The sequence below is a fragment of the Apteryx mantelli genome, chromosome 7 (assembly GCF_036417845.1).
Source record: "Apteryx mantelli isolate bAptMan1 chromosome 7, bAptMan1.hap1, whole genome shotgun sequence".
NCBI classification, from domain to species: Eukaryota; Metazoa; Chordata; class Aves; order Apterygiformes; family Apterygidae; genus Apteryx; species Apteryx mantelli.
Window position 1 is genome coordinate 16,649,536 of NC_089984.1, and position 12,767 is coordinate 16,662,302.

Below are 12,767 nucleotides of genomic sequence, written 5' to 3' on the forward strand. Positions count from 1 at the left end.
ATGGGACTGCAGATTATATTAACTGATATAATATATTATATTGACTGTTCCTTCTACAGAAATACTTTTGTAGCAAACTAGTTTGTGTACCTATTATTTTTACTTGGAAAAAAAAATATATATATATACACACACACACACACAGAGAAAGGAGGCTGGAGAGAAGAGAGATCTGAAGGGGAGGACTTTTGCATAGTCTTTGAATATTTTTTCCAATTTAACTCATCTAAGAAAAGACGTTGCCTCTCCCTAGAAGTCATGCTTCTCTTGCTCCATATTTACACTCAGTGCACCTATACAGATAAAACTCCATTCAAGTCAAAGAAATCAATATTGCTGCTTTGTAGTATCTATTCTTTCACTGCAAAGTCACCACACTATGTAAGTGATGTGTATAACCCAAATAATTCATATTTAAGTTAAAAAAAAAAAAAAGTTGTTTTAATTAACAAAATCCAGATGACCTGGCCAGACAGGAGTTCTACCTCCATTCTGGTTCAGACAGAATTTACCTCTAGTGAAATAAATGATTTGTTCCCCAGAGCTAGCTACGTGGTCAATACTTCCTCTCTGCGATATGGTGGAATTCAGTGTCCTCTCTTTTGGTTACTCTTTCCCCTACCATTTGGTAAACATATTGTTGTGACCTAACAGATTAAAAAAAAAAAAAAAAAAAAAAAAAAAGGCACCTTGAACACTCTTAAAAATATGAGGGGTCATATTATCAAAAGATGCAAATCATTGTTGTTTCCTTGACCTTTACTAGCCTTTTGTCAAATTACAAGAGCCTCCAAAGCTGCAAACAATACAGACACCATCTTGGGACAGTCAGGTTCACATTTTCCTGGTGAGGACATATTGTAAGAGTCTCCATTCTCAAAAGTGTATGCAACATTAAAGAATTGGCACATTATATGCAGTCATCTGTCTACACACGGGAAGACTCATTCCAGATCAGATCAACATCCCTATTCTGAGCTTGAACCTGAGTGGTACAGGACACTTAAGGAGTGGGACGGATATAAGGCAAAAAAAATAGCAATGCTTTTGTAGGATGCTTTCACTTCCTCCACCAATGTCAAGTGAATACCCCGGTGTACCCACAGTTTCTCACTAGAAAGATCAGCCTCTGTAGAGCCTATTCAATAGCTAAAGTATAACCACACGGGCCATCAGGCTTTGTTATGTAAACATGAATATCAAGGGTTAAGATGCTTTCGTCCATATTAGAATAACAACAACAAAAATTAAGTCCTTATATTCAGGATTGTTTGATATTCATTGCAATGAATTCAGAGCCTATTCTCAGTTCCCAAGGTTGCCCATTTCTCCAGTCCTCATCTCCATCCCTCCATTTCATCTTCCCCACTTTACTCAGTGTACGTACTCTTCACAGTCCGGTAGGGCTTATCCACTTTATGTCAAAAGGGATGGCCAGAGCCCAAGTACTTTCATTTAACTGGCTCAGGCAATAATATCACAGTATTGAAGATTATGATCTCTCCTCTGGATAGCTCTAGGGTAGCAATTCAAGCACATATGCTGGATTTTTGAATGACTTGTACAACGATGCTAAAATCTTCATTTCCTATGCATACCTTTTGCTAGTTGGTCCCTAGATATCAGAGTAGCCACAATTCCACCATAGCCTGTTCTTGATTGCTTGAGACTCATTTCACTCGAGGAAACGTTCCAGTGCCGGCTCCCCATGAGGGATGTCTCTGTGCAGTCCTGCACTCTTATTCCACATACCCTATCTGTGAGAATGAGTTTTTAATCTCTCTGGGACGGGAGAAGTCTCAGCAATTTTACAGCTGTTTATGTACTTCTGAGTGCTCTATAAACAAGGCTCTAAATCTCTGCATTTAAGAGAGAGAGGGTTGAATGTATATTACAAAGAGTAACATAGGACCCTAACTAGCAGGGCTGCTGCCATTTGCCAGACTAGTTCCTTTGAGTAGGGAATCAGGTGGCACTTGCTGTGGCACACACACAGCCTTGCCGTGAACCTGGTCTTTGTTCCAAGGAAGCGCCACGTGCATTTTCATTTTCACGACCACATTGGGCCACTGTGTTCCTCCTTTTGCATCTCCACTATGTTCCTGAAGTAGTAAATCTCTCCACTGGAATACTTACATGAATTCACAGGATAGCTAGGACATGGGGCAAAAGTTAGAGGCCTGTTGAGCTCAAGCCTTGTTAAAGAAAAGAAGGACAAAGAACTACCCTGAGAAAGTTGCTCTATGGCTATTCCAGAAGTAGTTTTCTGGGTAGTTACTTTAGTTATTCTGAAGATAAATAGAAATCTCAGATGAGACTTAATCCTACCTCTTATTCTTCCCAGCAATTTGGGTTTTGTAGTTGTGTATGCTCCTTTTTATACTGCTCCAGCAAGGGAGACAGTCCTTATAGCTATTCACTGGCATTCTTGTCATTGTAACAGCCCAGATACTAAGCTTTGAATTTTAATTTTCTTCCCTGCCCACTCCAGCAGCAGCATCTGTGCCTGTGGTTGCTTCCTGGCTGGCCTCTTATCAAGGCTGCTTCTTTGACCTTGCGGCCAACTCCAGTGCTGTTTGTGATGACAGCTGTTGCACTGGTGCAGAACCAGCCATCTGGTGGCTGACTTATGCTCTTGGACCCTGTTTTCTTCCAGCTGTCAGGAATTTACTCCATTGGACTGAAAATAATTTAGTATGTAAATACATTCTTCATGATATCCAAGCTATTACTTCCATGGGCAATGCAGTGGTTCCGTCATAATTCCCGTAGCCGGGCTGAATGCCCCAGAAGTCCCTCCCTCTCTCAGCTGGGCTGAATGCCGCAGGAGCTCTGATTACCCTCAAGTCCAGTACACTCTGTTCACACCTACAAATAGGATCTTTTGACTCTTTGATGCTCCAGAGCAGCTGGAGGGTGAACCCCAACCTGCCCATACTTGTGTGCTCCAGCAGTGGGAATATAGATCACCCCAGACTGTAGCGGCCTCTATAGTTGTGGAGCCTAGTCCCATTCACACGTCTGATCTGCCATTTAAGTTTAATTATCTTATTTGCTCCATTAAGACTTGAGGCAATGGGTCTGGAAAGCTACTTATGTTACATATTTTCTTGCATTTGAACCTTGATGCGGCCCCTCATCTCTCTGTAGTGTGATCAAATTGTTCCACTTTAAAATCATAGAAATTTTAAAGTTCTAAATACAAACATGAGCAGCCACATTATTCCATTCTGCTTCTTAGTGAAAGCAGTTTTCCCCAAGGATGTCCTAACGAAGTTTTCTCTAACACCAACTCCTAGCAGCAATTGATTTGCCTTCACAAAAGTAGCTTCTAAGCCTCCACCAAACCCTGTGAATCTTCAGTTTTGCCCAGTTTCTGAAAGCTTAATTCACATAGAGATGAGCTGAACATCATCTAATGTTTAACTACCTGACACTTCCCCACATCCTGCATAATCTCTAGTACCTCTAATATGAGTCCAAAACTTGCAGAAATATCTCCAAATTGAAACACATTCTGTTTTTTCAACACACCAACACTTTGTAAGGGTGGAGGGTTTTTGTTGTTGTTAACTTATTCATGGAATGCAGAGTTCAATCAATAAATGTAGACTAGGACAGCAATAGTTCACAAATGAAAGTTAACTTGCAGGATAGGAAGTGCTATTTAAACACACATTTATTTCAGCTTTATACCCCTCAGGCAGGGGCTTTAGTCACTACCACCACATGCTTTCCTCGTGGAGCTGCACAAGATTATTTCCACTTGCTGACTACCAAGAGAAAACTAAAGAAAAAGATAGACACAAACAAGGAATTTAAAAAATGCCCATCCCCCAAGTTTCTACTGAAAATATGACTCCTAAATGCTGGATGTTTGCCCTCCCTGCCCCTTCCCCCCCCCTTTTTTTTTAATAAAATGACAATGAAAATTGAGAGATTATATTTTAACTCTCCATTTAATAGAAACATATCTTTCCCAGAAAAAATAGCAGGACTTTTTGTTGTTTTATGAGTTGTTTCACCTGTTTCTAAGAAAAAGCATTGTTTCTTCAGCTGAACACCCTGTGCCCTTATCCACACACTTTCCAAACGGGTGGCTGAATTTTCATGCTTGGCTTCTCAATAGCAGCACAGAACTAGGAGCAAGAGGTCAAAAAGCAATCTTTTGCAGTCTCCTGGGCTATTCAGATCCTTTGCATTAATGAGACAATCCTGAAAACTAGGACAGAGTGCAACCACCCCACCCTGCCACATCCCTCTTGCGTCCGTTGTCTTCTCCGCCCTCTCTGCTTTCCACCACACCAAAGCTGGTGAGAAATGCTCAAGGACAGCCTTTCCACCTGTGCCAAGAAAGGCCAACTGCGATGGGCACACAGCTCTTTGGGTCTCTAACATCCTGCCCTTTTTGGGTAGTGTAAGAAAGGTTGCGAGGGCATAAGGTTATTAGCTTATAATACTCCATAGGGTTTTGTCATGAATAGTAACAACAAAAAGCAGTAGGAACAGAACAGTTACTTTTCAGGGTTCCCCCCCCTTAAAAGAAACCCATAAAGCAAGCACAAATTGGAGATAAGCTGCAACTTTGTTTTATGTAAAAGTTGGATCGACGCATGCTTTTTGGGACACAAGCTATGTAAGCACACTGAGTTTTGAAGCCTCCGTCTTAGAGCCTCACCAGAACTGTAGCCCAGCCTCTACTCCGCTGCTTCCAGATGGCCCCTAGCAACCTGGTTTCCTGTGTTCGTAACCCCTCTCTCCCCAGCCTCTATGTCGTAACACGCTGGTAACAATAACATTTCTGAAATCGAAATGCTTCGCAGGCCAGAAAGCTGAGCTCAATCAACGCAGGGGGAAAGCAAACCACGGAGAGCTATTGTTTCTGAAAACAGTCCAAAAAACTCTTGGCACTTCAAGGCATTCCCAATGTCCTTTGCACTATTTCCAGGAAAAATGATTCCCAAGGCCTTGTGTATTTAAAAAAAAAAAAAAAAAAAAAATCTGGCTTATATCAATAAACATGATAACTGCTGTATTTTTTTCTCTTTAATCAGAGCACAGCTAGCATGTAGAAGCAATCAGAGCTGAGACAAATAGCCTGTTTTAAGTGTAGCATTTCAAAGCTCTCCCCTCTCATTGGGGAGCAGAAATTAACTCTTGGGGCTCCTGAAACTGAGCATCATCTTTGACTGCATTTATGTAGTGCAAATTCTTGAAGAAAATTTGGGGGCAGACAGAGGTGGAATAGGCTGTAGAAAAGGTAAACCTTACTCCTCTTGTCTCTATTGCGGCAGAAGCACAGGGGCACCGGCAGCTGGGTTGTAGGCCTCGAGTCGGGGCTGTCTCATTCTGATCCCAAATTCTAACGTACTGACTTCCAGCAGCTCGGTGGGGGCTTTTTCTTTACAGGAGTTGGAGGAGATTAGGGGTCTTCAACCTCTGAGTCCAAGCATCCCCTACATGATACAGGAAATCCAATTTGCAATTAAATTGTAAATGAAGCTAAGCTCAAAGTACAGCATGTGGCCCAGGACAGCCAAAACTTTGGGCTATGTGTCATAGGTAACAATCTTGCATCAGTAACAAACCATTGGCAATCACTGCTGAATTACTTCCACTTATTTTTTTTACTAGCTGTGTAATAGTAGATAAAAATGTTGCACTTAGAATCCAATATAACCAAGCACAGCAAGAAGCTGCAGACATCCTTTATTTAGGATAATAGGAAAATAATATATTTTGTCTCATTTTAGCCAGAGAGCTGTGAAACCCTTCCCTTCTCTGGATTCTGGATTGATCTTGCAATGTTACATAGTGGGGGAGGAAAAAAAAAGAGGGGGGGGCTTCAAATGTCTCTGTTGTTCCTATCTACAGGGTCTCAGGTGGATGGCTTTGGAATGAAGAACTTCTTTATAAATATCTAGAAAATTTGGAGGATCATATGTACTTTAAAGGTTTTACAGCTAAATTCAAGCTTGTATGGTTTAGGAAAGGAATGGAAAGATAAACAGCCAAAATTTTGTGATTTATATTTATCCATCCCCTGCTCTTCGAATCATATTTTGAAAAGGTGAGCAAGAGCTCACCCCTAAAAGCCTCTCATCCTTAATAGTGAGAAGCTTATGGCTTGTTTCCAGGTTTCGCCGCATTTGCTGTCTCTATGCACAGTCCCACAGAACATTCACTGTCTTCTTAATGACAAGACATTGTGCAATAAAATTGTCTGTCAGATACACTCCAAGAAAACTGAGTAATTGTGGTGTTTTTCCCAAACTATTTTAGCTGTGCACTTTATGCTGTTCTACCCCACATCTCTATCACTTTTCTGCCTTTCCAAACACATAACCTTACTTCAATATGCAACACAGGCATTTTAGTTTCAAAATGAATGTGAAAGCATTTCTTGTCATGGAAAATTAAAGAAAAAAGATCTACTAAAGCCAAAGCCATTTTGCTCCCTTCTTCAGCTGAATATACCTCCAACCCTGCAATTCCACAAATGTTATTAAAAATATGCAGTCACTTTATTAGTCAAGTTCAGGGTGGAGGGCTATGCTTTTTTGTCAATAGCTCTGCAGCTGCTCTGCTTCAAAAATTCCACTCTTGAAAACATGGCGTTGAGTACTGAGAAAACCTCACTTATTTATGTAATATCTGTGCATTGGCAAGACAGCTTGGCTGTAGTAGTACTGAATCCCGACATTGTTAACCCCTCCTGGCATTGCTAGGCAATGGGATTCCCAAGCTTTAGGTGCTAATGCCTTTGGGACATCTCAGTTACAGGAGCCAAGAGAATAAATGCTTCTATGTTACCACATCCATAAATATAGTTACCAATTAAGTCTTTCAGTAATTTGCCTACAACAAAGTCTACAAGACCTCTGTGAAAAAGAATGACATTTGAGGTTGTGAGGCCGCACCCTACCACTGGCCTGGATAGCTGAAAAAAATATTTGGTCTGTTCAGGAAAGAAATACAGTGTCATTAGAATAACTGGGAGAAAGCACAGTTACGCATGAAAGTAGGCTTAACATGCATAGTAAAGATTAACAGTCAGTGAGAAAACCCTGGATCAAATCTTATTTCCTTCCTTCACTGCAGAGACCCCTGGAAAAGCCGGATGGCCTGGATGTTTCAGATCAGAGCAAAGAACATCCCCAGCATCTGTGTGAGAAGTGCAAAGTTTTGGGCTACTACTGCCGTCGTGTGCAATAAACCTCCAAAGTGGCCTCTTCCTGTCCCCATCATCCTTCAGGACCCTCTGGCAGCATACAACGAACAGCAACACACACACACACACAAAATCAAGACGAAAGCTAAAATAATTGCCAATATTGCCTATCTTTAACCTAATAATATGCCTTACCATTAGTAGAATGTAACATTTCTCCTGTGCATGCACACACATGCAACAGGTATTTACAGGACTATGGTGTATTTGTATACATACATATATATATATAACCTGTGTGTGTGTGTATATATATATATATATACACACACACACACACATATGTAAGCAGTGTTAGTGATGATGTTCACAACAGAGCCACTGTTGCAGGTTCTGTTGATTGTTTACACAGTTCCTATATCATGGCCAGGTGAAATGAAGTACTATTCTTTAGGAAAGATACAATATTCACAAGGAGTATATATTATAAATGGCTTTTGCAGAGGTTAAATAACTGTGGGGACACTAACTGCAAGCACTCACTCACATCATGAACGCTATTCGTATTATATGACAAGACAAAGGAAGATTAAACAAGCCACAGCGTAAAAGATGGAACATTATTGTTTTCCCAGCTTTAGAAAGTCTGAGAGTTCTGTGCTGCTGCTTTCTTGGACTTTTTCTATTTGTTAATGTAACTGGGGCAGGGCTTAGGCAAAATCATTTTTGCAGGATGTGGCAAAAAAAAGTGAATAATTGTTTGAGGGTGTGGTTTGTGTGGAAAGGGAATGCCATAACGGGACACAGAGCATCAAGACGGGTTCCAAGAGGCTTTTGGAGGAGACAAAATTGGCTTGCTTGTGTTACTAACAGATCCTTCTCTTGTCGTATAATTCAGCTAAAATGGTCCCTTCATGTGCATGGGCTATTCGTTAGGCCACAAGGACACTAAATTTACTGTGAAAAATGGGGGATAAGGATGCTTAAAATTGTCCCCAAAATCCTTAATTGAAAGATTAGCCAGACTTACTATTTATAATAGTTTTAAAGCCACTTTCTGGAAATATTTTTATGTCCTGTTTTCTACTGTAGAAATTTGTTATTAATGTAAAACTCTTTAGCCACTCTTTAGGGGTGTTATGAGGCATGAAGAACATCAATCTACATAACTTCCCTCTTTTCTGTCTTCCTGAAACACCTATATACCTTAGGAGAAATGTAGGCGTTATATTTAGTTGTCCCATTTCAGGTAGAACTTTGTGCAGGGGCATCCTGTTGCATCTTATCAGGGATCGGGGAATATCATGAACTGAAAGTACCTCGAGACAGTATCCTGTTTGTACGTCTCTTTAAGAGTACATTGGCAAAAGGACACACAAGCAATTCATTTGCATTATTCACTTAAATATTTTTAAAAAATTAACAGGGATAATTTTTTAAAAACAACAATTTCTTATTTTTACGAAGTTTCCTTTAGAGAGATTGATTTGTATGAATTATATTTAGTGGAATTATTTTAAATCCTAAATAACTTGATGTAAATTAAATCTGTTTTAAAGATTAATTCCATAATGCTAATCCAGAGGGTTTTTTATGCCAAGTTTTACTGGGATATTACCAGTTTGTATAGTCAAATTCTTGTACAGTAAATTGAAAACTTACAGTGAGCATTCTCATATGAAATGTGATCCTCTTTACAAATTTGCTCCAGGGTGAAACTTTTGCCATTTCCCTGCTTTGCTATAAACAGGGCAAAATTGTTTCTGTTTATTCTGGTGGCAGCGAACACTGCATACATATCTCAAACTTCATTATTTATGGGTTGCCCAAGTGATACAGCCTACAGGTTAGAGCAATGGATAAACATTGGGACTTGTTGCTTCTGTCCAAGATTTTTCCATTAGCTCACTGATTTTGCGCGAGTCACAAAATCCGTTTGGGCCTCAGTTTCCCCAACTGCAAAATGGGGATAATAATACTTTAGCATACCTACCTCACAGGGGTGTTGTGAGGCTTACTTAATATCTATAGGTGTTTTGACATCATTGGATGAAAAGTGCTATATAATGCTAAAATATTAACTAAATTAATCACTTTGAAACTAATTTTGCCCAGTTGGCAATTTCATCAACTAAAATGAAACTAAAATAATATGAAAATTTAACACTAATAACAGGTTCAGTTGTCTCAGTCAAAATATGCAATTTTGGCATTTTCAAATGGGAATGCATTCTTTTGCACAGACTCAAAAATCATCTTAGAGACAAATTTTCTAAACAAAAATACTTAATTTGCCCGTACAAGTAAGAGTAAGAAAATACACAGTCAAATCTAGGAGTGGATTTTCAAAACTTGAGCTCCAGTGTTAATCTGGGTCTTTTGTTTTCAAGCATGAGAAATATTGAATGAATGCGAAAGAGCCACATACTAAACCAGATCTATTTTTTGTTCCTCTTGAGCACTTAGTAGCACATGAACAAAAACTGCCTTGACACATCATATCCAGCCAAAGGACAAGTAAAGAAATCCTATTAGATAAAAACCAAGAGAAAATTTTGTTTTCCCCTTGAAACTAAGATGTTGCTACCAACCATTCTTTGTTTTGAAATAGTGTCAGACTTATGAGAACCACTAAATGAAAAAAAAAAAAATCAGTAAAATAGCTTATCCCCTGATATAACTACATCAGTATACAACATACCACAAGATTTTATACAACAAAGACCAACTAGAAGACAACATTATATTCAATTGCTGCTATTCTCATGACAGTACCATCTTAAAAATCATTTATCCAGATTCAACACTGCATGGTGATGCCTTTAGCTTATGGATTTTAAGACTGTAATTTAAAATAAGGTTCCTAAAACTACATCCAATTGACTTTAACACAATTAACATGCATAGGTATAGAATAATAATTTTTAGAGGCATACTTGTGAAAGTTCAATATTTATATCATGATATTTTCCTAGGCAGTAGACATATGAAGTATTTAAGTGATGTTCAGCATTAAGCCTACGTGGAATAATGAGGGAGAAAACAGACTTTCCCAGATGCTTATGCTGGGGAAAAGCAGATATAGAACAAAATGCGCGGGAAAGCAAGAAGCGACACTGCCATTGCTTGCACTGCCTAACTCAGAGGCCACAAAACCCTGTCCGGGCTACGCCGAGACGCGGCGCACGTCCCGGCAGCTCGGCGCGGAGGTGCGCGGGAAGGAGCGGGGCAGCACGGCGGGAACGCGTCCCCTCGGCCCGCTGTTTTCCGTCCTCCCCGCGCGGGGCTGGAAAGCTCGTCTCGGCCAAGGTGGTGCCTGGGGAAAGGCCGCGGCGCCAAGCACGGGTGCGGGCCACCTCCGGTCCCTCCCTGCATGAGGCTCGCTCGTAGGAACGCAGCGCGGAGGCAGCCCCGGGTGCCTGCTTCCCACTTGTCTTTAGAGCTTGGGGAGCGCTGGAGAGACGCGTCGTATAAATAACATACGGTAGTTTGTGATCGTTAGCTTTTAATTGAGGGCACAGAACTGAAATTTCTGATTTTTGATTTCACAAACTTGGGTTTTGACTAGAAAAAAATGTAAATTTCTCTTCTCTCTTTTTATATTTTTAAGGTAATTCACCTATGAACTATTTTTTTCCGAAACAAACAAAAAAAAAATCACTTCAGAGTTCAGATTTTGAATGGAAAGAGGATGAGCTGATTTTCCTCTCAGATTTTATGAATACCTTCTGATCTTCTCTGTATCCGGCTCCACATTTAGATCATCAACTAGTATTCCTGTTTTTAACAGTCTTACCAGAAGCAAAGCAAGTAGTAGTAAAAAGAGTTTTAAATCAACACAAGTCTCCCTAAATTTGGTATTCTCAGAGGGGTACTTGAGGGAAATTTGGCTCTATGCATGTACTTGACAAACTTAGTTTTAAATCCCATCAGATGCTTCTTGTTGTCTGTGTACTGATCCTTCCAGCACACACCACTGTTTTCCCATTGGAGATTTTTAACTTTCATTTATTTTTTGGAAAAAAATCCCAATTTGTTTCTTCCATCAGTCAGAACATTTTACACAGAATTTGTCTTCAGCACTGGCACTGTTCTGGAGAAAAGTATCAGTGATCTGAAATAAGTAGTGACAGTCTTAAGCTGTTTTAACCTGATGCAACTCCAATGAAGTTGTTACAACTACTTCATTTAATAGTGATGAAGAAAAAAACCTGTAGATTAAAGCATGGCCCTGTTTTAGCCAGTTTCTAGTGCTGCTACCACAGACATAAAATGATGCCACACAAGCAAAGTTTGAGACCTTTTTGTCTCAAGGTTGCTTTTTAATTTCAGAGAAATACACAAGGGTATATATTATTTCTAAAAATAAGTGTATTTTAAAGTTCCCCATTATATGGGACTTAGTTTGTAAACTAAAAATGTGAAGTTATGTATGTCTGAGAGAAGCCTTTTATAGAGAAGTATTCTCTATATTTTACCTTTTTGTATAACACAAAATTTAGATTAAACATGGGTTGCGTACTTGTGAAGTTCTAGCCATTATTCCAAAAATAAAACTACTTGACACATTAAAAGCTAACAGCTTTTGGAAATGTTAGCATTCATAGATTATTTCTCTATGTCCTGCAGTCATGTAGGGTATCTTTTTCTTTTTTCTAGTATGCATCCAAAGAGTGAGCCACTGAATAGCATGCAATAAATCATCAACATGTGTTTTTAAAATTAAGTGAATTGACATACATTTTCCACTTGCCTTTGCCAACATGTTTCAAAATGTGGTGGAACTATCCCCATACAAAATCATTCTTTAAGATATCACTCCACTCCTGATTGGGCTTCAATACATATCTGTTTCCTATCTGCAAAACCACTGCTGTCCATTAATGTTGCTATATCGCTGAAGTGCTCAGAGGGCTGATTGAGATCTTAGATATAGGGATGATGGTTTGTGTTTCTAGGATGTATTTCAAAGGGACAATCGTGTGCAGTTACTAGATATAGATGATTGATATAAATGTTTACCCCCGTATGAAGTATTTTACAGTTTTACTTGCAGATGTGTATTTATCTTGAGTTATACTTGACATAGAGTTCCTTTCAATTTTTTTTTAATACTATGTGTGTATTTTGGAAACCTTTTTAGATGTTAAAATTTTTGAATGGTTACAAATATTTCTTGTAATACTGAATTGTTATCTTGTCTGGAAACTCTTTGCAGTAACTTTTTTGTATATATTTGAGGGCCTTTTTAAAAAAAAGTATTGTTTGGTTTTTGGGGAAAAGTTTTTACAACTTGGAAGCTTTCAGAAGGGCCTTCCTCTCAACTAGGATACTAACAGAAGTAAGAGTTTTCTTAAGTATTTTGCAAAACTAAGGATGTATCCTCAAGAAAATATTTATGGAAGTAATTTACTTTTTTTTTTTTTTTTTTTTACAATGCTTTTGTCTGTATAAAGTATGCAACAGAACTACATTAAGAAGGAAATATTGTCTACATAAAATATTATATGAAAGTTGGTACATAATTCTGACAAAAAAAAAACCCTTGCAATTCTTTAAGCCATATGTTTTTTTTGTTATCCTTGGATGAAAATAT

The 12,767-nt window shown here is 38.9% G+C and overlaps 1 protein-coding gene across 2 annotated transcripts in view; it reads left to right on the forward strand.

Moving 5' to 3' along the window:
* Positions 1 to 12,767, forward strand: part of ZCCHC24 (zinc finger CCHC-type containing 24) — a 133,569-nt gene that overhangs the window by 110,560 nt on the left and 10,242 nt on the right. The window contains exon 4 of one of the 2 annotated variants that reach the window (XM_013960242.2): positions 7,102 to 8,451. The exons of the other annotated variant lie outside the window; for it this stretch is intronic. Within the exon in view, the coding sequence (XP_013815696.1) occupies positions 7,102 to 7,215 (114 nt within the window). The 3' untranslated portion in view covers positions 7,216 to 8,451. Of the gene's footprint in view, positions 1 to 7,101; positions 8,452 to 12,767 lie in introns of those variants that run through there. 2 annotated transcript variants of the gene reach the window in all.